The sequence below is a fragment of the Erpetoichthys calabaricus genome, chromosome 10 (genome assembly GCF_900747795.2).
Source record: "Erpetoichthys calabaricus chromosome 10, fErpCal1.3, whole genome shotgun sequence".
Classification (NCBI taxonomy): domain Eukaryota; kingdom Metazoa; phylum Chordata; class Cladistia; order Polypteriformes; family Polypteridae; genus Erpetoichthys; species Erpetoichthys calabaricus.
The window spans coordinates 141,492,534-141,515,398 of NC_041403.2; the positions used below are offsets into that span (position 1 = coordinate 141,492,534).

At 42.8% G+C, this 22,865-nt stretch overlaps 1 protein-coding gene across 1 annotated transcript; it reads right to left on the reverse strand.

The window, feature by feature from the left end:
* Positions 1-657: 657 nt before the first annotated feature.
* On the reverse strand, positions 658-19,018 carry st3gal8 (ST3 beta-galactoside alpha-2,3-sialyltransferase 8). Its single transcript, XM_051932583.1, has 6 exons — positions 18,510-19,018; positions 6,806-6,996; positions 2,571-2,750; positions 2,446-2,491; positions 2,116-2,235; positions 658-1,621 (listed from the first exon to the last, which is right to left on the reverse strand). Exons 1-6 carry the CDS (start codon positions 18,816-18,818, stop codon positions 1,412-1,414), a joined length of 1,056 nt encoding a protein of 351 aa, XP_051788543.1. The 5' UTR covers positions 18,819-19,018; the 3' UTR covers positions 658-1,411.
* Positions 19,019-22,865: the final 3,847 nt, after the last annotated feature.

Here is a 22,865-nt window from a genome sequence, read left to right on the forward strand (position 1 = left end):
TCCACCTAAACCATTCATTCCTGTTTTGGGGGTCGTCTTATTGTTGCCCCTCTGTTATTAACGTCAGAAGTTTCATTGACTTGATGCTCTCCTCGGATTAAAAAGTGTTCCTTTAATTTTTTTTGAGCAGTTTATATTAAAAACAGCAGCAGCCCCAGCACTGCCCCCTGCTGATCACCACTCTTGTCTCATCACCCAATTCTGCTTTGGTTCCTCACACCATCACCCTTTGCTTCCTGAGTCTGCGCCAGTTCTGCACCCATCTACACACCACACCCTGAACTCCCACTTGTTTTAGTTTGATGCTCGACCTCTCAGTGCCCCTTGGTTTGTGAAGATGAGAATCTTTCACGTCTACTCCATGTGGGTAACAATTATTATTTCAAGCCTTTTCATTTTTCATAAAATCATTTTTGTCAGTGCAGCAGTAACCAGCCCCAGATGTCTCAATTTAAAGACACTGTCACACTCGCTCACAGAGGGCCAGTTCAGACTCACCGTGTGGGGGGGAAATCAAGAGATTTCATAAAGGACAAACACCACCACCAAAAACTTAAACCAAATTCCACGTGCCTTCAAGTGGCAGTTCAGTTTGCTCCCCTGCCTGCCTCTACCAAATAACGGGGGGCCACTTCACTCGTTCACAACGCTATAAAAGAAGACAACAAAGTGGCCCTCCTAGAAATCCGATTTATTAATACAGAGATTTTCTGAATTGCACAGCGGGTGCTTAAGAAAAGTGAAGGCAGAAAAGGGGTCTCCAGATCCATCGGGAACGCACCAGTCCATCTTAAGACCAGTTTGGTTGAATCTGCACTCCTGGCGTGACCAGCACGCCTCTCTAATGATCTTTCCTGAAGAAAGATAACCAATTAAAATACTTGGGCTGTAAATGACTCCATGAGCCGTCTTCCGTCTGTCTGGTTGACCCTAAAAGGTACACCATTGCTTTGAGGTGATTAGAGAGTGGACCTGTGGTGGCTGTAGCCAGCAAGTCTTCCATGTTAGACACTGGCAGTTTGTGGTGTACTGTCGGCCATATTGAGAGCCCCAGTGACCGTTCCCTTCGACTTTCTTGAAGCTCTCCATTATGAAATCCGTACAATCCGTGGTTCAGCAGCCTCTTGGATTCCAGTGTAGTATTCCCGCAGTGGTGTGTACCTTACCTCCTCCTTCCATAGTAAGCCAGCCAGGCCTGAGTTTTTGTTTATACGTTTCAGACCAGGCACAGTGGTTATGGCGGGGACCACAGGCCTGTCCATGTGTGTAGCGTTATGGATAGGATTGATCATACTGGAGGTCATACTCTAACTGTCACGTCAGCCCAAAGCCAATCACTTTACAGACTACACTCTGATTTGCCGTGCTCCATGATGATGGGCTTACTCTCTCCAGTCTGATTCGCACCCGATCAGGCATAATGCCTAACGCTGCGTTCCACTTTCTTTGGCTGTTCCTTGTAAAACGTAACCTTTTTGATGTCATGAAGTTTCTGAATGATCTCCATCTCATTGTCAGCGTTGTGAACTCCTGTCTTACGAAAAGCACCCCCAAATGTGTTGTTCTCCCAGTAGTGGTGCCAGTTTCCCAATTTGTCCGCTCCATAGCCAAACACAGAAACCTGAAATACAGACAGATGACGCGGTGAACATCAGAGACTCTAGAAGACCCACCTTGGAGAATGATCTGTTTTTAGACCCCAGTACAGAGAACCGCACGCCCTTCCACAAATCAGATGCAAAGTACCTTCATGTATACTGCAGAGCCGCTAAGACTTCACACCTCATTACAGAGAAATAACCTTAAGAGTGCATAAACGGTGTCGACCTTCGCACATCCATTCATTTGTGTGTATCCAGTTCCCTATTCAGAGGGCCACAGGGGACCTCCATGTATTCCCACAATAGCAGGAGCAGTGCATTGTGGGACACACTTGGGCCGAGTGGGCCAGTTTAGTCATTAGTTATGATAATAACACAGAGTGCTTATAAAAAAGTATTCACCTACTTTTTCAGGACAACTGAAAAAGTATACAAAGAACACAAAGAACCTCAAAGATTTGTTGGTAACCACTGTGACCTGCACTGTCGCTTGCAGAGAACTCCCAAGACTCACCTGATCACACATGTGCACAGCCAACATTATGGCCAGCAGTCCTGTAGAGGGGTACTTTCCTTGACTGTTGGTCCAGTTGCGATACACATAATGGAAGAAGGACGGATTTATGACCACAATCTAAAAAATTCAAAGAACAGCAGATTGTTTTCAGAGTGTTTAACTTTCTTTAGTTGAGTCAGACTTTCTAAATGAAGAAGCCTCTTTAAAAATGTTCACTTTCCACAATTCCACACTTTTATAAGATGAAGATGACCAATCAGTGTGTGCGTGGAGATCAGCACATTGATCATTCCGCAGGCTGAATCTGCTCTCTCTGAGCTTTCTTACCTTGTCTCTATCAGTCTGGATCTTCGTTTTCACCCTGGTGTATGTCCTGCACAGAAAGAGCAAGAACAAATGAGAATGACAACGCAGACTGGCATCATTCTTCCCACCACTTATGACTGTCGTACCTCTTGATCTCCCCAGTGGACAAGGCACTTGCCAGCCAGTGAAGGTCCTGCACTTTGAATGGCAGCAGCACCAAGTGGACACCTTTGTCCAGGTCCTGTGCACTCTCTGGGTACATGATATGATGAGTTGTTTTATTTCCAACATCAGCCTCATAACCTCTTGTCTTGCCACGGTTCATCCTGGAAAGAAGACATTTATCAAAATTATTACTTTAAAAACAGATGATTATTATTATTATTATTAGTGTAAAAACTCGGGAGTGGTCTCCCTTCGACTTTCTCGTATTCTCAGATATGGGGATGGATATTTGAGGAGTAAACTCCAAGGCAATGATTATATTTTTATGTTATGTACATTAAAGAACCATCAACAACAAATCAAATCAAAATGATAATATATCGAACAATTATTATAAAAGTAAAGTTGAATAAATAGGACTCTGCAGTTGCTTGAATAAAAGGTAAAGTACCACTTCGGGTTAGCGGAAATACAGGGGGTCCTCGGGTTACGTTTCCACATACGACGTTTCGAGTTTACAACACTCGCTCACATTGAAACTTAAAAAAATTGAGATGTGAGTGTTTCAGCTTACGCCGTTAGCGTCGTACTTACAGACTACGTAGGCGAACTAGTTTGGTTGCGCGCAGTGGAAGAATACGCAATAACGCAGCATATGAGTGAGGGAGTTGGCAAACTAGTTTGGTTTGCGCGCGAAGGAAGTGTTCCGTTTGTGTTGCTTTGTTTGGCGAATTTTTTGGCCCTTATCATGGCTCCTAAACGAAAGTTAGAGTATGAGTGAGGGCATTGCTTCGAAGAAGAGGAAAGCCATCACGATGGAAGTGAAATTAGACATTGTTAAGAGATCAGAAGGTATAAAGGTGAGCAATTTTTTTACACTCATTTTTTGTAATTTTTTCTGTTACTACAGTACAGTATATTTATGCCATTTTCCTTTTTCTGTGGCTTAGTTGTGTTTTTATGTTCTAGATTATGATTTTTCAAATGTGTTAGGATAGGTAAGTGACTTTCACCAAAATTCAGGTTACATCACTATTGTAGGAACGGAACTGTGTCGTAACCCGAGGACCCCCTGTAGCCCAAAAGCTGATAGAAATCTACGTTTTGGATCTAATACTTGTATGCAAAATTTGGTTGACCCAAGTGAAAGCGTACTCAAGTTATGTTTACACACAAACACATAATTCCAAAAATGGTATTTTCTGACTCAGGGAGGTCTAAAACGTCGAGATTCATCAAAATCTCGACATGGAATCTTTGGACAATTACAAAACTTTCCCTATACTTCGTATACGAGAAAGTAAAAGGCCTAATTTAAATCCAAATGAAATATGAGGACACCAAATGAACCCACGATAACATGCTCACAGGTCAGTCTGAGATTTGAAGGAGCTGAGTTCAGTCCAGCTGTTTTGTGAAAATAAATGGACCCGGGCAAAAATACTGAAACAGATGTTTTCATGGGGGGCTTCTATCAAGTGCTACTTAGCTGCTGGACACTTTCTACAGAGCTTTGCCTCTGGCAAGAAATCTTTTTCTTTTCATTTTTTGGATTAAGGACATATAACTTGCAACTAAAAAGAAGAAGCCATCTGGGAAGTGTCATCTGGGACTTAGTGAAGACTGCATGAACTCACCCAAGGTTGTATAATTCTTTGCCTTAAATTTGATGCCAATAAATATATCTTTTAAGTAAAAGCTTAAAGTCAGCATCTCTGTCCAATTGCTTTAGCAAACCAAGAAGCTAGGTTGTCCGTTCTTTGTCTAGCTGTGGCCCCGTAAGGGCACAGATGACGTTCTTGTGAAGTCGTCTAACGGTGGTAAACTGGGTTGAATTAAAGGAGTGAAAGTAAAGAGTCCCTGCCATTATAGGTCCCAAGGGACTAGGGATGGGAATTGATAAGATTTTCACGATTCCGATTCCATTTTCGATTCTGTTTAACAATTCAATTCTTTATCGATTCTCCTATCGATTCTTATTTTAAAAAAGGAGAACACACAGGTCGATTAACTTAGAACTTTGTTTTATATCTTATCTTTGAACAAGATAGAAATTTAAGAGTAGCATGACCTTACAAACCCAACAGTGAGATCTTAAGAGATCCACAGCCTACGGCTCCTCGATTGGGGTACCATGGGGTCCCCAGAAAAAAATGTGTAAATGTAAAATAATAATAAAATAAATATTCTTCTGTAGCAATAACAAAGTATAACATAAATTATTCTGTGGCAATTACACAAGAATGTCCAGTAACATTTACACTCTCCTTTTTAAAAGTATATATGAGCTGAGCACTCAAAAATAAAACTACATCAGCCAGCAACAAATACAATCAACTCAAGTCCAATGGAACTGTGCACTGTGCAATTCTGCAACCATCAACTATTTTGACAGCTACATCCATGTTGGTCGCATTATCAACAGTGGCTGCCACAACCTTGTCTTTGATACCATACTCCTCCAAGATCTCATCAGTCTCCTCTGCTACAGCTGTCCCTGTCTGTGCCTGGTACACTGGTTTGGTTTTGAGGACTTTTTCTTGAGCCTGGCCATTCCTGACATAATGCAGCGTTACTGTGAGGTAATGATCTTGACTAAAACTTGATCACCCATCTGCAGTGACGGCTGCCTTCAACACATGTTTTACCTCAGAAATGGAAACGGATGAAACATCTGGTAAGAGGAGAACACGCAAATTTGACATTCCCTGACTTAGCCTACAATTAAACACATTCACTTACCGAAAATCGGGGGCATCTACTGTGGCAAATGGGTGCAAGCCTTTTACCACAAACTTAGTCACTGCTCAGTGACATTCGTCTATCCTGGCCTGTGTCATTTTACTTTTCCCCGCCTCTGTGAAAGGAGAAGCTACCGGTAGACTGCAGCGAGAACTGCCAGCATCTGAGACAGCCAGACTCTGTCTGTCTCTCTCGTCATAGTCATCTAAATGCAATGCACAGTAATAGCAGGTTTTGCAATAAGGCAAATCGCGCTAACATAATAAGCAATGTTAGTTGATTAGTTACCTGCCGTATTAACTGGAGAGGACCTGCAAACTTTACCGCTGCTGCTGGGTTGAGATTCACTAGTCCGGAGCGGATCAAAAACACAACATTCATTTAAGGTTATTGCGTGTTTTGTGTGCAAATGCTTTTGCATATTCGTAGTGTTTCCTCCCTTTGATTAAATATCTACTTTGCAAGTATTGCAAGTTGCCCTGTTGTCATCCTTTCTCATAAAGTATAACCAAACTTTTGAGCATTTGTGCCGCTTAGGCGCCATGTTTCCTGCTGGGTAAATGACGCTACGCAACGCGGTGACGTCATTCGAGGCGACTGGAATCGATAGGGGAATCGTTTGCAAAAATGGCAAGCAATTCCAAGGAATTGAAACAGTGGGAACCGGTTCTCAACAAGAACCGGTTTTCGATGCCCATCCCTACAAGGGACAGTGAAAGAGGTGAGAGATTACAGATAACGGGTGTATAGCTGATTCTCCATTAAGGAAAAAACTTAAGCGGTTAGTTAGTACCTTTCATATTCAGTGATCTTAATAAGTAAATCTCTCCACTTTTGTGTTGATTTCAAGACTCCTGAACTTGACTTCAGACCATGTGAATTTCCCCTTGGGATTAATAAAGTATCTATCTATCTATCTATCTATCTATCTATCTATCTATCTATCTATCTATCTATCTATCTATCTATCTATCTATCTATCTATCTGATGCCTATTTGTCTGACAGGCGATTCTGCCCATCACACGTAATACACGAGACCTCCACTGGGAGCCGGCGCTCTGCTCAGTGGCAGATTTGCAGTGAGGAGATGGCACCACTCCAAAGTGTGCTTAGGTTGCTCATTCATAGCACACGTGGGGTTTTCTCCCTGCATTACCTGGCGCTCATCATGCTGCATTTGCGAGGTAGCCTTTCTAATGATGCCGATCTAAAGCTAAATCAAAAGAGTCTAAATGCGAGAGTTCAACTCCAGCACATACTTTTAGCAACATTTCAATTGTTTTCTCTTGGCCAGTGGCAACCTAGAAGTTACCCTCACATTCCTTCGGTCTATTTGATCAACTGGAAGAAATGAGAAGTAAATAACAGGTAGTGCAGCACAACAGGATTTCAACTATGATAAAAAGATAGAATTAAGTGAACCTAAGAGTAGAGGAACCATGGTGTTGAGTTCAAAGTTGAAAATGTCTTACCTGAACACATAGTCATGAGAGCTGATCAACTGGCCCAGGTTTGAATGGAGAAGGTGTCCGGAATTGCCGACCACAGCACATCTCCTGCAGCGTGCTGGATCAGGAGCCCAAGTCCACTCTGTGTTTGGTACGACCTGGAACAGCTTCTGGAGGACTGGGTTTAGTTCATTCTCTCTGGAGTTTTGCAGATTCTTAATAGCAAGTAGACAGAGACAGAGAGAGGAGCTCTTTAATGACACACATAGACACCGAGGCACAAAACCTCGCGTTCACAATGTCGTTATTTAGAGTGCCCTCCATAATGTTTGAGACGCTGACACATTTTTTTTTTGTTTTTACCCCCACCCCCCACAAAAGTTTTACATTTGTAATCGGACAATGCACATGTGACAAAAGTGCACACTCTCAGATTTTATAAATTAGTACTTTGAGATATTTTGGTTTCACCATGTAGATAAACAGCACTTTTTATACATAGTCCCCACTCCCATTACAGGGCACCATATATTTGTAACATAGAAATTGTCTGTCGTAAGAGTCCTGTTTAGTACTTTGTCACATATCCCTTTGGAAGCAGTGACTCCCTGAAGTCTGTGACTCATAGACACCAACGGGTGCGGAGTATCTTCTCTGATGATGCTCAGCCAGACACAACAGGCCCAGTGCACCCCTGACTCTGAGGTGTTCACTTTACGTACAGTGGAATGATACTTGACATCTATTTCAAATGTCCCTGACCTCAAGTTAGCTTTGAGATGTTCCAGTTTTTTCACACTGTTATCCATTGGTGTAGTTATTTTCTAAGGCTGTGAACTGCTATAATAACATAACAGTGTCACATGACACTGGTGCCACATGAGATGTTGGGCATCAAATTAAAAGACGATAGAGTTCAGGGTGATGTTTTTAGATGGGTTCAGAATTGGCTCAGACACAGGAAGCAGAGGATGATGGTGCGAGGAACCTCATCAGAACTGGCCGACGTTAAGAGTGGTGTTCCACTGGGGTCAGTGCTAGGGCCGCTGCTATTTTTAACTCTTTGAGGGCTGAATATTTTTTCCAAAAAAACATAGTTTCTGAAAAGCAATGGTTTCATATAAAAATCAACATTAAACGTCTGTTGCTGCATGCTGCAGCTGTCTGTTTGCCAAGAATGTGCAGCAGGCTTGCTGCCAGGCTGTCTTTGCATGGCCGGGGCAGCAGGAGCAGCAGGGGTCACAGCCACAGTGCATTGCAATCTGGTTTCTACCTCTTACCATTGTTAAGTGGCAGTCTTCCTGGCTAACATTGACGTAGGCATGTCAACTACATGAACCTGTTCAGCACCACCACAATTAACTGGGGACCAGTCAGCTGAAGCTGGAACCTCACATTCGTTTTCGATGACTTGTATCAAAAACGGAGTCCAGCAAGTCATCCAGATCAGAGATAATAGGCAGAACTTCGTCCACGCAGTATTTTGCTTTACGCATTCGCTTTGATCTCTCGCCATTATGTCAGTGCCATTTTTGCTATTGTTTGCGCCTTACTACTCACACGAGCCCAGGAAATCTCAGTCAGACCAATGAAGCTAACTTTCCTTCTAGCAACAAGAATCCATCTAAAAGATAACGCTTGGTTTTGTCATAGTTTACTGTTGATTACCATCGTCAACTCCTCCTTTTGACAGAAGTCAACATCAGCCCTGAAAGAGTTAATATATATAAAAATGATTTAGATAGGAATATAAGTAACAATCTGGTTAAGTTTGCAGATGATACCAAGATAGGTGGAGTAGCAGATAATTTGGAATCCGTTATATCATTACAGAAGGACTTTGATAGCATACAGGCTTGGGCAGATTTGTGACAGATGAAATTTTAATGTCAGTAAATGTAAAAGTATTACACATAAAAAGTAAAAATGTGAGGTTTGAATACACAATGGGTGGTAAGAAAATCGAGAGAACACCTTATGAGAAGGATTTAGGAGTCATAGTGGACTCTAAGCTATCGACTTCCCAACAGTGTTCAGAAGCCATTAAGAAGGCTAACAGAATGTCAGGTTATATAGCACCTTGATGTGTGGAGTACAAGTCCAAGGAGGTTCTGCTCAAGGTTTATAACACACTGGTGAGGCCTCATCTTGAGTCCTATGTGCAGTTTTGGTCTCCAGGCTACAAAAAGGACATAGCAGCACTAGAAAATGTCCAGAGAAGAGCGACTAGGCTGAGTCCAGGGCTACAGGGGGTGAATTAGGGAGAAAGATTAAAACAGCTGAGCCTTTACAGTTTAAGCAAAAGACTATTAAGAGGTGACATGATTGAAGTGTTTAAAATTAAGAAGGGAATTCGTCCAGTGGATCGAGACTGTTATTTTAAAATGAGTCCATCAAGAACACGGGGACACAGTTGGAAACTTGTTAAGGGTAAATTTCACGCAAACATCAGGAAGTTTTTCTTGACACAAAGAACGATAGACACTTGGAATAAGCGACCAAGTAGTGTGGTAGACAGTAAGACGCTGGGGACTTTCAAAACTCGACTTGATGTTTTTTTGGAAGAAATAAGTGGATAGGATTGGCAAGCTTTATTGGGCTGAATGACATGTTCTCGTCTAGAATGTTCTAATGACGCATACTGCACCCCTACAGCTGGCCTTTCTTTTACATATACGAGGTGAGACACAAACATAACTGGATTATTGATGAATTACAGTATTCTAAACATTGTCACCTTCTATATACTCCCCCTCCCGATGTCTACACCGCTCCATACGTATCTTCCATTGATTGAAACAGTGCTGGAAGTCTTCTTGCCTGAGGCTCCTCAACAGACTTGCCGTTTCTGTCTTCACTTCATCCATTGAAGAAAAATGTGTTCTGTTCAGGTCACTTTTGATTTTCGGGAACAAGTAAAAGTCACAGGGAGCTAAATCGGGCAAATAGGGAGGATGATAGAGGACAAGGATGTTTGATTTTTTCACCCACCATTATCGCAGCAACTCGTGTAGCGATTGTTGTGTGAAAACTGACTGGGCTACTCACAGGATATATCTAGCTGGTTTTGCGGTTTGAGAGGGCATGTAGGAGGGGATATAGTTCTATGATTCACGTCTGGCCGACCGCCAGACGGTTTTCCAGGAAAGCCCCAAGCCCAGTTCGGTTACTTTTGTGTCTCACCTCGTACATTCAAGTCAAGTCAAGTTGGGGAGCATGCACTACACAACGAAACAACTCGGGATCCCGGTTTGCAACCCCCCAGCAGTCCCACCCTCCGGAAATGACCGCAGCCAGGTGTTACAATGAGGATCTTACGAGCTGGACCCTTGGAGAAATGTGCCACATGGCTGTAGTGCCGTAACTGACGCTATCTCACAATGCAGGTAATGTGCCTCATTTGGGACTCTGTGAGCAACCACTCATTCGACTCAAATTCAAACCAACGGTACCCAAGGATTCTCCGAAGAGACATAGTACCAAAGGAGTCCAGTCTTCATCTCAGGTCACTGGATAGCGTCCATGTCTCGCAACCATATAACAAGACAGGAAGCACCAGGACTTCAAAGATTTGGACCTTCGTCCTTTTGCATATATATCGAGAGTGCCACACACACCTTTCCAGCGACCTCATGACCCCCCCCCATGCTCTCAAAATTCCATCTAATGACTTCATAGGAAGAGTCACCAGAGACATGAATGTCACTGCCGAGGTAAGTAAACCTCTCAGCAAGGTCAACACTCTCTCCACCTCTTACATTCATGGTACTATTTTGATGCATCTCCAGGTAAATAAAATGTTACAATATAGGGTCATGGGAAGCCAGAGTAGGTCATGGCAGCACTGAACACAAAACAGGAACCCTTCATCTCTCATGTACAGTACATGGCCACGGGCCAGCTAACCTAACCTTAACATCATTGGGGATAAGCTGAGAAACACGCATGAAGACACAAAGAAGACATGCAGACTCCACATGGACAACAGCTAGGCGTGGGCTCTGATCTCTCGATGAGGAATACATGAGGCAGTGGTGTTCACCACTCACTTGCATTTTTTGACAATTTACTCCAGCCAGCAGTGCTAGTGCCGCCATCTTCAGCTCCTGCTTGTCCTCTTGTGTTTTCGCCTCCGCATATGAAAGCCATACTCAATTAGATTTAGACAGAGTGAGTGACTTTGTCATTCAAGAATTTTCCAGTTTTTAGCTTTGAAAGACTCCTCCATTGCTTTGGCACAATGTTTGGGATTTCTCTCCTACTGTAGCATGAAGCGCCATCCAGTGGGTTTGGAGGCACTTACCGGACCTTGAGAAGATCTACTGTATCTACAGATTTTGTCACTTCCATCAGCAGTTACAACATCAGTGAAGAGAAGTGTGCCAGTACCTGTGGCAGCCATACATGCCCAAGCCATAACACCTCCACCACCATGTGTAACAGATGAGGTGATATGCTTTGGCTCTTGGGCCATTTCTTTATGTCATTCATTTTGCTCTTGCCATCACTCTGATGCAGGTTCATCTTTGTCTCATCTGTCTACAAGACCTTTTTCCAGAATTCTGCAGGCTCTTTTTAGTTCTTTTTCACAAACTATAATCTGTCCGTCCAGTTTGTTTGGCCTGCTAGTGGTATGCATCTTGCAGTGCGGCCTCTTTATTTCTCTATGGACGATAGTCACTGACAAATCCACACCTGCTACCTGAAGTGTGTTTCTCATCTATCAGTAAGTTGTTTGGGGATTTTTCTTTATTATGGTGACAATTCTTCTGTCAGTGGAGGTCTTCCTGAGCCTACCAGTCCCTTTGTGGTTACTAATGTCACCAGTATGCTCTTTCTTCCTAATAACTAGGGGGCTTCGCCCCCTGCTTGCTTTGCTCGCCAACCCCCGTGTTTGGTTTTCTGGATACACAATTTTAAGATTTTTTTTTTCTTTGAATTGTTGCTATTTCATTAGTTGCACTTTTATTTCAGAACTTCTGTAAAAACAATATTTGGAATCTTTCGAGTCCCAATATGCTGAATCTTTTAAATGAGGTTCTGTGAGACATGTGTTTAATGACTTTGTACCATAATTCAGGATAGGTTTCTCTGTTTGGAATTTCAGCACAGACAAAGCGATCAACATCATCAGCAATTAACAATTTTTTTTGCAAAGTAACCAATAAATGCATTTGAGGTAAACTCCATTTTTGAAATTCTCTGACTTAAACTTCAAAGCCTTATAATATTTACATACTTCTGACATATCACCCGTGTCCATATATTCGATCTCTATTCACCTTTCCGTTATTTCTCCGAGTAATAATTTCTCTTTCTTTGCGTTAATGCGATGTTTACTTTCTTTATTTTGACACTGTCGTTTTTATCTGCTTTCATATTCTGTATCTTGCTCTGCATATGTTTTGCACCTACGTTTTTTTTGAGTCTTTTGAATTCCAGTTTTCATTATCTCTAACCTGCTCTGCATGTGTTTGGCCCCATTGTTTTTTAACCTTTTTATGACATTTTACTTTGTTTTCTACTCTGTTTTTTATTTCTGAAAAAGCTTTGTCTTGCTTTTTTTCAGTGACACCTGGTTCGTGGTGATTATTTTCCCTTTTTCAAGTAATAATTTCCGTTTGTTTGCGCTACTGCTATCTTTACTTTCTTTTTTTATACTTTCTAATTTTCCTGCTTTCATATTCTGCACCTTTCTCCACATTTGTATCGTGCCTTTTTTTTTTTGAGCCTTTTGAATTCCACTGCTTTCATAATCTCTAACCTGCTCTGCATGTGTATAGCGCCAACATTTCTGAACGTCTTTATGAAGTTCTACTTTGTCTTTTGCTCTGTCTTGTAATTCTGAGCCCGATTGGACGTGCTTTGTTTCAATTCCACTTGTTACTGGCTGATGATTTCTTTCCTTATTTTCTGAATTTGCACCTAGATTATTTTTTCTTTTTTGCTCTTTTTTCTCTCTTTTCTCCCCGTGCTGCTTTCTTCTTCACTTAGTTGTCGACGTTTCATTTATAACGTATTGTCCTTATATGCTTTATATGCGCTGAGACCCTGGATCTGTGTGTGCTCAAATCCTTCACAAGACTGAATGTTTTGCTGCCCCGTTGTCTTATTTGATATTGATTCTAAGTAGGGTGTCTTGCAAGAATCTCATGTTCTGCGTCTAAGTGAGACAGTCCTGGGTCAATCTCTTGGCACAATATCTCATGTTTAAGGTCCCTGCGAGACGCTCCGTGGCCATTTCCTTTCGTTTCGCGGGTCTTTTAAGTATCTTCCGTGATCTTAACGTGAAGATCACATCTCGACGCCCTAGTGTTTCTCTCCAGGATTTTTTTTTTTTATAATCGAGAGATGTTCCAAACTTTAAAATTTTTTATAATCCTAAGGTTTGGCCAATGTCTTTTAGTAATTTATTCTTGTTGGTTTAGTCTCAAAACTGCTTATTTGGCTTTTATTGGCACAACACTTGTCCTAATATTGAAAAATAGCAAAACTTACTCCAAAGTTGGTCAAAAGCTTAGAAGTACGACAAGAAGCTGAAATCTCTCTTCTACCTGCACCAAAAAGGAATCACAAACACCTGTGGAGCCTTTCTTTATACATGGCTCTATGTGTAATGAGTACTGTCATTTCTATAATGTGAAACCAAAATGTTTAAAAGTACTCTTTAATAAAATATGATAACATGCATTTTAATCACATGTGAATTGTTTGATTACACATTTAAAAGTGGAACACAGGGGCAAAACGAGGGAAAATGTGTGTTTATCTCAAACATCATGGAGGGCACTGACAGTGGATGTTTTGTGTTGCTGTGTCTTTTCTAGAGATAAGCCAGTAGACAGACCACCTCAAAACTGCACTGAGGGCTCCCTTATAGTCAGACAATGGGTGCTGTGACAGAGTCTCTAAACCACAAGCCTTTGGTCCTAAAGGCAGACTGAGGCTCACCAGCTTCATATTCGACACTCACAGGAGGCACAGACTTCCTGTTTCTGTCTCCACAGCAGAGCAGCACCCCCCTCATGACCTCATCTTAGCACTTAGTCACATGGGTAGGTCACCTTTTTTTCTCTGCAAAAGATGAACTTCCTGTAATAAGGGAGCCATGCACTGCAAGTTCTCGTGCTGCTTTGCTGTTTTAGTGATTTTAATCTCCAATTTCGTTTTATTCTTAGATTGTTTTTAAATTATACCTCTTATCAAATTTGAAGAAAACCGAGGTGTGAAATTTGAGAGAAAAATATAATCGCATGTAATGAGTTGTTAACTCTCTATTGTAACGTTGATGTTTTATATCCTTGCTACTTGGAGGTTTCATTCGTATGCCTGTCTCACTGGGCATTCAGGCGGGTGGGTGTGCACCTGACGTTGAGATGGTTTATCTTTGGTACAGTGAAATGACACATGACATGACAACAAGTTAGCTTCAAGACCTTCCAGTTTTTTCATAGTGTTATCCATTGCAGTAACCAGTTCCCCCCGCTGTTAAGAACATAACAGTGTAACATAACACACAGTTCACGCCTACATCTGGATTTTCTTTTAAATTTACTAGGGGGCTCTGCCCTCTGCTCGTTTCGCTCGCCAACCCCCCGGGCCTGCGCTACGCACTAGCCACTTCATGGCTCTGCCGCTCGCGTATGGAAAGTGGATGTACAATTTAAACAGATTGTTATTTTCATGGGAATTGTTACATATGCATAATAGAACTAAATATTTTACATTACAGTGAGTAATTAACCATAGTGAAAAATAAGTCAATTATGTTCCATGTTGCGTTAGAGGTATTCATTGCGTTATATGTTTTTGTTCTGTTTGGCTTTGAAATTAACATGCAAATACTTTTTAAACTTACACTTTTACTGTAAAACTTCAGTAAAAACAATATTTGGAAATAACTTTTCGTCAATATCGCATTGAATTGATTCAGTGTTTGGACTTTCATCGTGACAACGCAACATACAACTGCCCGTGAGTGAATATCGTTTGTTTCTGTCAAATAAACAAAATGACTTTTTTGAATGTTTGTCCCTGAGATTTGTTAATTGTTATGGCAAAAACTATTCTAACGGGAAACTGTAAACGTTTTAATACGAATGGCATATCAAGATCTCCTTTGGTGTCTAATGTTATCCGCGGAAGATGTACTTCATTACCTTTCTTGTCGCCTGTTAAAATTTTACATGTCGGAATTGTTTGGCCAATTTTGAACACAATTAATCTTGTCCTACTGCATAGCCCATCACTCATACATAAACTACACAATAACATCACGATACATCCTTCTTTTAACAGTAATTCGGCTGGTGGAAGACTGGACGGTGTTAACGGTTGTAGATATTCTTCGGGGTATTGTAAGTTGATGTTTTCATCTTCCGCACCATCACCACCAACTGTTTCAGCGTAGTCTATTGATACACATTTAACCAATTTGCTGTGTAACCGATCAACAATTTCTGCATTAATTTGTTTGACTTCATCGTTTCTTGGTGCTAGGATTACTTGTGTACTCATTTCTTCTGTTCATAACCCTTTGGGATGAAATAATTTGTGGACATAATTCTTTGAGATTTGGACATAAGTCTTCTTTAATTATAGTCTTCACTATAAGATAGATAGATAGACAGATAGATAGATAGAAAGGCACTATATGATAGATAGATAGATAGATAGATAGATAGATAGATAGATAGATAGATAGATAGATAGATGCTTATTGATGCTAGTGGGCTGATGCATCATTAAAGGAGTAAATCTTGTCCAGAATATTTTTAAAAATTCACCAGCAGTTTAGTTGTGTCATTTTTAAAACTGTGCACTGGCTTTGAAATTAAGGAAGATTTTGCAGTCAGATGGAAGTTTCCTAACAGGTGTAATGCATCGCAGGCCTGATGGCAGACACGTACAGTAGACGCAGATCTATGACCTTGTTGGCTAGATTGACACTACCTCGATAACCCAGTGCCACCATATAAAGTGGCTGTCCCCTCACATTCCTTAAGACAGACAACTTAAAGTGCAATAGGCAAAAAGACCTTCATGTCTGGCTTTAGAAAGCACTGTGGTGTCATACAAAATTAAAACTGTTCTCATACTCTAGTTATCTCAAAGCCATAACTAAGTCAATAAAACTCCTAGGGAAATAAAAACATTAGAGAATGTACACATATGACAACTATAAAGATGAATGCCAAAACCTTAGGATGCACAAAATAGGAATATGATACTTTAGCAAGAGTGTCTGGTAATAAGTAAAATTAAAGATTCCATTCAGTTTATTACAGTACAGGGCATTGTGCTCCATATTTGCAGTGTGGTGTAGCGTTTAAGGCTTTGGACTTCAAACGCCGAGGGTGTGGGTTCAAATCCCACTTTTGAAACTGTGTGACCATGAGCGAGTCACTTCATCTGTCTGTGACTCAAGTTCAAAAGAAGTGTAACCAGATGCACCTCAGATGTTGTAAGGAGTCCTGCACAAAGGCGTCAGCCAGATAATATTGAAAATGACCGCACAGTGCTGCTGTATTGTGTGCAACATTCCTCTACTATCAACAGCTCCTCACATTTTATTTCAGTTGCATGCGTCTGTCCTCTTTGCTGCTTAACTTTCATTTCTCGCTGTCTCCTAAAATAAACTTGAAGCAGTGGTCATGTCTTGCACAGAGCAGGGTGCACAAAACCGAGCTGATGTCAAAGTGGTGCAGTGTACCTGCACGCTTCTGTGCTTTAAGCTGGGCGGCTGGTCGGCATATTCTAGATTTCTTTTATACCCTCATAACATTAAACATAACTTAAGGCCTTTAAGGTTCACCCTGCAATTCCAGATCTCTGGTCCTGGCACCTGTTGTTGAGACTTTCAGAGGTTTGCTTTACCTGTTGACAGACTTAAGCCCCCATTATCCTGTAGTTTACATCCCTAACCTTACTTAACCCTATAATGAAACCCCTAGGTTGGCACCTTAACATTTTTAAGTGGAAAATTGCAAGAATCTGGAACAAAATAAAATTAAAAGATTCTACCTTTGCATTACAGTTAGGAGACCCAGGTTCGCTTCCCGGGTCCTCCCTGCGTGGAGTTTGCATGTTCTCCCCGTGTCTGCGTGGGTTTCCTCCGGGTGCTCCGGTTTTCTCCCACAGTCCAAAGACATGCAGGTTAGGTGGATTGGCTATTCTAAATTGGCCCTAGTGTGTGCTTGGTGTGTTTGTGTGTGTCCTGCGGTGGTTTGGCACCCTGCCCAGGATTGGTTCCTGCCTTGTGCCCTGTGTTGGCTGGGATTGGCTCCAGCAGACCCCCGTGACCCTGTGTTCGGATTCAGCGGGTTGGAAAATGGATGGATGGATGGATTCTACCATCCATTATCCAACCCGCTATATCTGTGTACAGAGTTGCTGTTTCGCTTACAGATCAATACACAGTGTCATGTCTACATGCACTGAGAGTGCTGCCGGAACATATATATGGTGTGGTGTACCGGTCTCGGCAAAAGTCCAAGGCACCCACAGTCTATCCCCGCATTAAGTTGAGCTTCCAGCTTTAGGTGCAGTGCTATCAGGACAGGCTATAGTTCCCCTGAGTTGGATCAAGAGGGTATAATAATGTCTGCGGTGGGTTGGCACCCTGCCCAGGATTGTTTCCTGCCTTGTCCCCTGTGTTGGCTGGGATTGGCTCCAGCAGACCCCCGTGACCCTGTGTTCGGATTCAGCGGGTTGGAAAATGGATGGATGGATGGGTATAATAATGTACTCAAGAGCGCGACCCCCCCAACAGGAGCAGAGGATATCTGGGGGGAGAAGTGAGACAAGGCAGTGAGAGAAAAGGACAGCTGCTGTACAGGCTTTTAAATATTCGAAGCACTGTGCAACATGAAGATCACATAGCATGGCAGCAGCAGCAGCAAGCCAGCAACTGATCGAGCAAAGAGGAGGTAAAAAAATGTATTAGTTTCCCATTGTATCACCATTACTGTAAGAGGGGGTTTCAGAGGAGCGACCGCGTCTCCTTGGGGTGCGTTCAGCCCCCCTCTTCACAACACGAGTGGCAGAGACGCGAAGTGGCTGGCGCGTACCGTGCCCCTGAGGTGTGGGAGAGTTAACTACACATAGAAGAGTTTTTCAAATTTCTATTTGAAACTCTGCTTCACATTAAGGAGACCAAGGTTTGCAGTTCCAGATGTTCCATGCGTGGATTTTGCCTGTTCTCTCTGCGCTTACGTGAGGATACTCCAGGTGTTCTAGTTTCCCTGCACAGTCCAAACACATGCAGATTAGGTGAATTGCGCGCGCGCGCGCGCGTGTGTGTGTGTGTGTGTGTTTTCACTCTGTCCAGTCCAGGTGTTGTTCCTGCCTTGCACATGGTGCTTGCTGAGGTAGGCTCCATTAACCCTGTCCTGGATAGGTGGGTTAGAAAGATAGATGGATGGAGGGATGAATATGAATCCTTGTGTTTATCCTTGCATTTTATTATTCTGTTTTTTAAAACAAGTGTGCGTCAGTTACCTTAATGGAATTGTAAAGGCCAGAAACCGCATCAAGATAGAAAGGTAAAGGAAATAAAGCAGAAGCCTTCCCCAATTATCAAATTAATCAATGGCACTCCCAAAGGCGAACCAGGAATTGAGTGATGAACATTAACATCAATCATTCTCACCCACACTTTACTGCAACATGTATTATTGTTCTATCTCACAGCTGTTCAGTCTTCCCACCACTCCCCAATGGTCCTTACCAGCCACCATACAAGGGTGTCCAAGGTGAAGATGGTCATAGGGCTGAGAAACGGTGATATTCTGTTGTCAAAGTGTGAATCAAACCACGGACACTTTCCTCTTTCTGAAACACAAGTGTCACAACCGCAGGGCTTACGGACCAAATTGCAGCTCCTGTCTCCGGGCCGGAGTATCCAGTCCATAGAGAGCTCTTTACCTGAGAAGATACTACACAGGAGCAGAACTGAAGAAAGACCCAGGGCCAAAGAGTAGACCATCTTTCTGGAAAACATGCCGAGAAAGGCCCTGGCTCGGTAAAACCGAAGCATTGTCTTTTTAAAAAAGACCTGGCGAGCAGACCAAAAGTCATAGAGTCAACATGTCCAACTTCAAGTTTTCATCCAGCAGGGCATCAAGAAGGTGAGCTGTAGCCAAGAACCCATCATGGTGACCAGTGGAAGGTTGGCACTCCTTGTCAGTTAGCAGGTGGCCAGGGCACACATAACTCCCATCTGCTCAAAATTGAGATCTGTAAAAGAAAAGAGCAAAAGAAAAAAAGATGTTGAGAAGCATGACAAAGAACCGCCAGGGATCACAGGAAGGAAGTCCTGATCCACCTTCAAAACCCCCACCCAAACCAACCCCCCAACACACTAACAGGATCTCGCTACTTGGAGGAAGGCAGAGCTGTCTAGACTTTAAGAGGCCCCACAATGAACGAGGAAGGACAGCACAGAGTGGAAAACTCTCCCACTGCGTTTGTATAGCAACACGCTGTACTGATGCACATCTATTAAGCAACTAAGTGACTGGCTTCTCAGTCAGTTTGATCATCTTCATGTAAGAGTGGTTGGCCATAGCAGTGGAACGTTTTTATTTTCAGACAAAACAGGCATGAATGATTCAGGCTGGGGGTCCAGCAAGCCTGCTCCACACCACTTCTGCTTTATTTTTTCGCAGTTAGTGTAACATTACCATGCCATACCTCGAACAAAGCCCCAAAATGGATTAAAAGCAAAACCAGCAAATGTGTCGACACCAAAGATTTAAAATACAAGCCCCCAGGTAGCACCACAGCAAGGCTTTCACAAAGGCGGTCATCGGTTCCACATGGTCACTCGGGTTATCTCGTTGAGCACTTAGTGACTCAGCAAGCACCAGATTTAATAACCCTGTTCTTGGCTCTAGTGAAGTGACAACCGAGGAACAAAGGCTTCCTTTATTGTGGATCTGATTTTCCAAGGTGATTACATACGCGGCTGTCAGGTGTCCCGAAATGGGGAAGCATTTTACATTACAATTGCCGTCATGGGCTCCGGAGATCCAGACCTGGCCTAAAAGTCACTGATTCGAATCACCTCCCCAGAGGCTCTAAAACTGGAACAGAAAGCCTCTGTTCTCCATCTCCTTCTGAAACGGAGTTTTAACTCCTATGCCAGGGACCAGAAAGCTACTAAACAACATCTTCTGGGGCTCACTGCCCGTTGGAAATCCCTGTCTAGAGGACCCTGAAGAAGGGCCACTGGGACGGACCAACATATCAACTGTCCATCAGTTTACTGATTCTGCTTAATTCCAACGTTAGGGTTATGAGGACCTGGGGCCCCTCTCAGCAGTAACTCTGGAGGGGGGTTCTATTTCAATTTATGGCACCTTTACTTGCACTGGCCTGGTTTGGATGAAAAACCAGATGTCTAAATGAGTTGTCAGGGGGCTCAAAAGCTGAAAACAAAGGCACTGGCTCCTCTGAGTACTCTTCTGGGATGAAACGTGGTGATTCATGTCACCGTTTTGGCTATATACATCTGTGGAAGTGCTCTGAGCCCACCTTTAGTGAAGAGTGCAAAGTAGCGCTGTCCTTAATTCAGATCCATGCCTGGATGTTGACTGTGTGGAGAGTGCATGTTCTCCCCTTATTTGTTTTGGTCTTCCTCTGGGGACTCGTTTTTTTTTTTCATCTCACACCCCCAAATATGAGAGTGTTAAGTAACTGGTCACTTTAAATTAGCCCCAGTGTGCACATGTAAGTGGGCCCTGTGATGGACTGGTGGTCTTGTTCAGGGCTTTCTCCTAATAGCCAATAACCAGGAGCCTAAATAAAATCCATCCATCCATCCTCTTCCGCTTATCCGAGGTCGGGTCGCGGGGGCAGCAGCTTGAGCAGAGACTTCCCTCTCTCCGGCCACTTCTTCTAGCTCTTCCGGGAGAATCCCAAGGCGTTCCGCCTAAATAAAATGAGTTATAAAAATAACATGACGTCTTGCTCCTCTGCACACTATAGCTGGACTGTGGCGGTAGCCAGGACCAACCTGAGCCCCCAAACTTAAATATTTAAATATGTTTATGGATTCCTTTCATCAGACTCTGTGGAACTGATGCAGATGAAGCTGAGATGGGTGCCCACACTCTTTCACTGTTTCACCATCTACAGTAGTCTATCCAGTCTGCACGACATTTTTGTTCCTTCTTTACTCTTTCTGCACCTTTATGTATTTTCTGTGAAGAGTTTTAGTATTTGTTTTGTAATCATCCCAGACAGGAAGGCTACTTCCTTTTTTAGCTTAACCTGACTGCCAAGCTGCATTTTCTACAGATGACTGCCTGCTTCAGCTTACTGATTTAGAATGAAGCATGTATTGGCTGTGAACGCGATCTTCCTGTGCAGACGCTGCAGTTTCTATCCAAACTATCAAGCTTGTGAGCTTTTGTGGTATGAACCATCAGTTTATTGATCACTGAAAGTGCAGCTGGGTCAAGAGAAGTTACCATGCAGAAGGACTGCCAGGTCTGTGAGAATGCTTTCAGCAATGGAAATGGTGTAACGAAAGGCCTCCAAACACCCACAGGACTGTGGAATGAGGCCCTTTCCACGTACTCAAGTTTCACGTTGCCCTGCTACGCCTCCCCAGCGGCCAGCCATTTCCCAGAACTACGCCTCTTCTTATTTTAGTTCGACTGAACCCTGCTGACATGGAACAGTATAAATAATAATAGGTGCTATACAACAATAGCTCAACACCCCCCCCCCCCCCACATGTCAGAATGGCATACTGCTGCCAAGTCACACCAGCAACAACAGGTTTCCAAAGTAACAGGTCACAACAACACTTGTGCACACATGTAACACCCCCACCCAGGCTGAGCCCTGAGTTACTGTCCTCCTACCTTTCTGCGATTTTGACTAAGTGAGTCACAGATTGACTAGAAACGGACCGTTCTTTGTTGTGTAAGAGACCTTTTAATTTCCTGAGCTGATGGCATTTGGTGGCAAAGAACTATGACCTCTGTGCCTCAACACAACTCACAAATCTCAAGAGCTGTGTACTCTGCCTGGAAACAGCCACATCTTTTCCGGTTCCTCTTTTCCATAGATAGAAGGTAGATGTCTCAAGTCTGAATTCGATCTTCAAATTTAGCCATCCATTATCCAAGCCGCTATATCCTAACTACAGGGTCACGGGGGTCTGATGGAGCCAATCCCAGCCAACACAGGGCGCAAGGCAGGAAACAAACCCTGGGCAGGGCGCCAGCCCACCGCAGGGCGCGCGCACACACACACACACACACCAAGTACACACTAGGGACAATTTAGAATCGCCAATACACCTAACCTGCATGTCTTTGGACTGTGGGAGGAAACCGGAGTACTCTTCAAATGTATGACTTTGTAAAACAACTTTGTTTGTGAACATTATCAAGGGTTTACATGTCACGACCGGATGACAATTAGTTCACTTGCACTATCGCCATGCATCCGACACAATGCCTGTTCTTCATTTCGTGTGACTGATACAGTCATTTTTAAGCTAAGGCGATACACTCCTACCAATCACAGAACATTTTTGACTTGACTCCAGAACTCCACGGGTAAATTCCTGCCCGGGAGTGACCACACTATGTCACATAAACTGGGCACCTGAACTCCGCGCATACACGAGAAGAGTCCGTGCAACCCAATGAAGAGTCCACCGGGAGCAGGTCGCTGTGGGCATGCAGAATCAGGAATGTGAAAAAAAATACTTTGGTCAAACCTTTTAGATTTTACGTTTGTGTGTATTAAGCCACACTTTGTGGTATAAAAGGTTGACAGGTGTGACTATGTGAATAAGAAATGTCCTCCAGTGCCAACTAAAAGGATATCCATGATCTTTATGTATGTTTTGACAACTAACGACATACCAAAACAAAACACTTTCATTTCCTCTCCTGCCTTTGCGATTACAGTAGGATACGCAGGGCTTTTGAATTTTTACTGTAAACAGTTGGATTACTACACATAACTCAAAACGGCAGCTATTACTCAGTTCAAAGTTTTGAAATTTTGAAATCTCCCATTGAAAAGCAATGTCGAATCTGCCAAGTTGTCTATCTTCTGT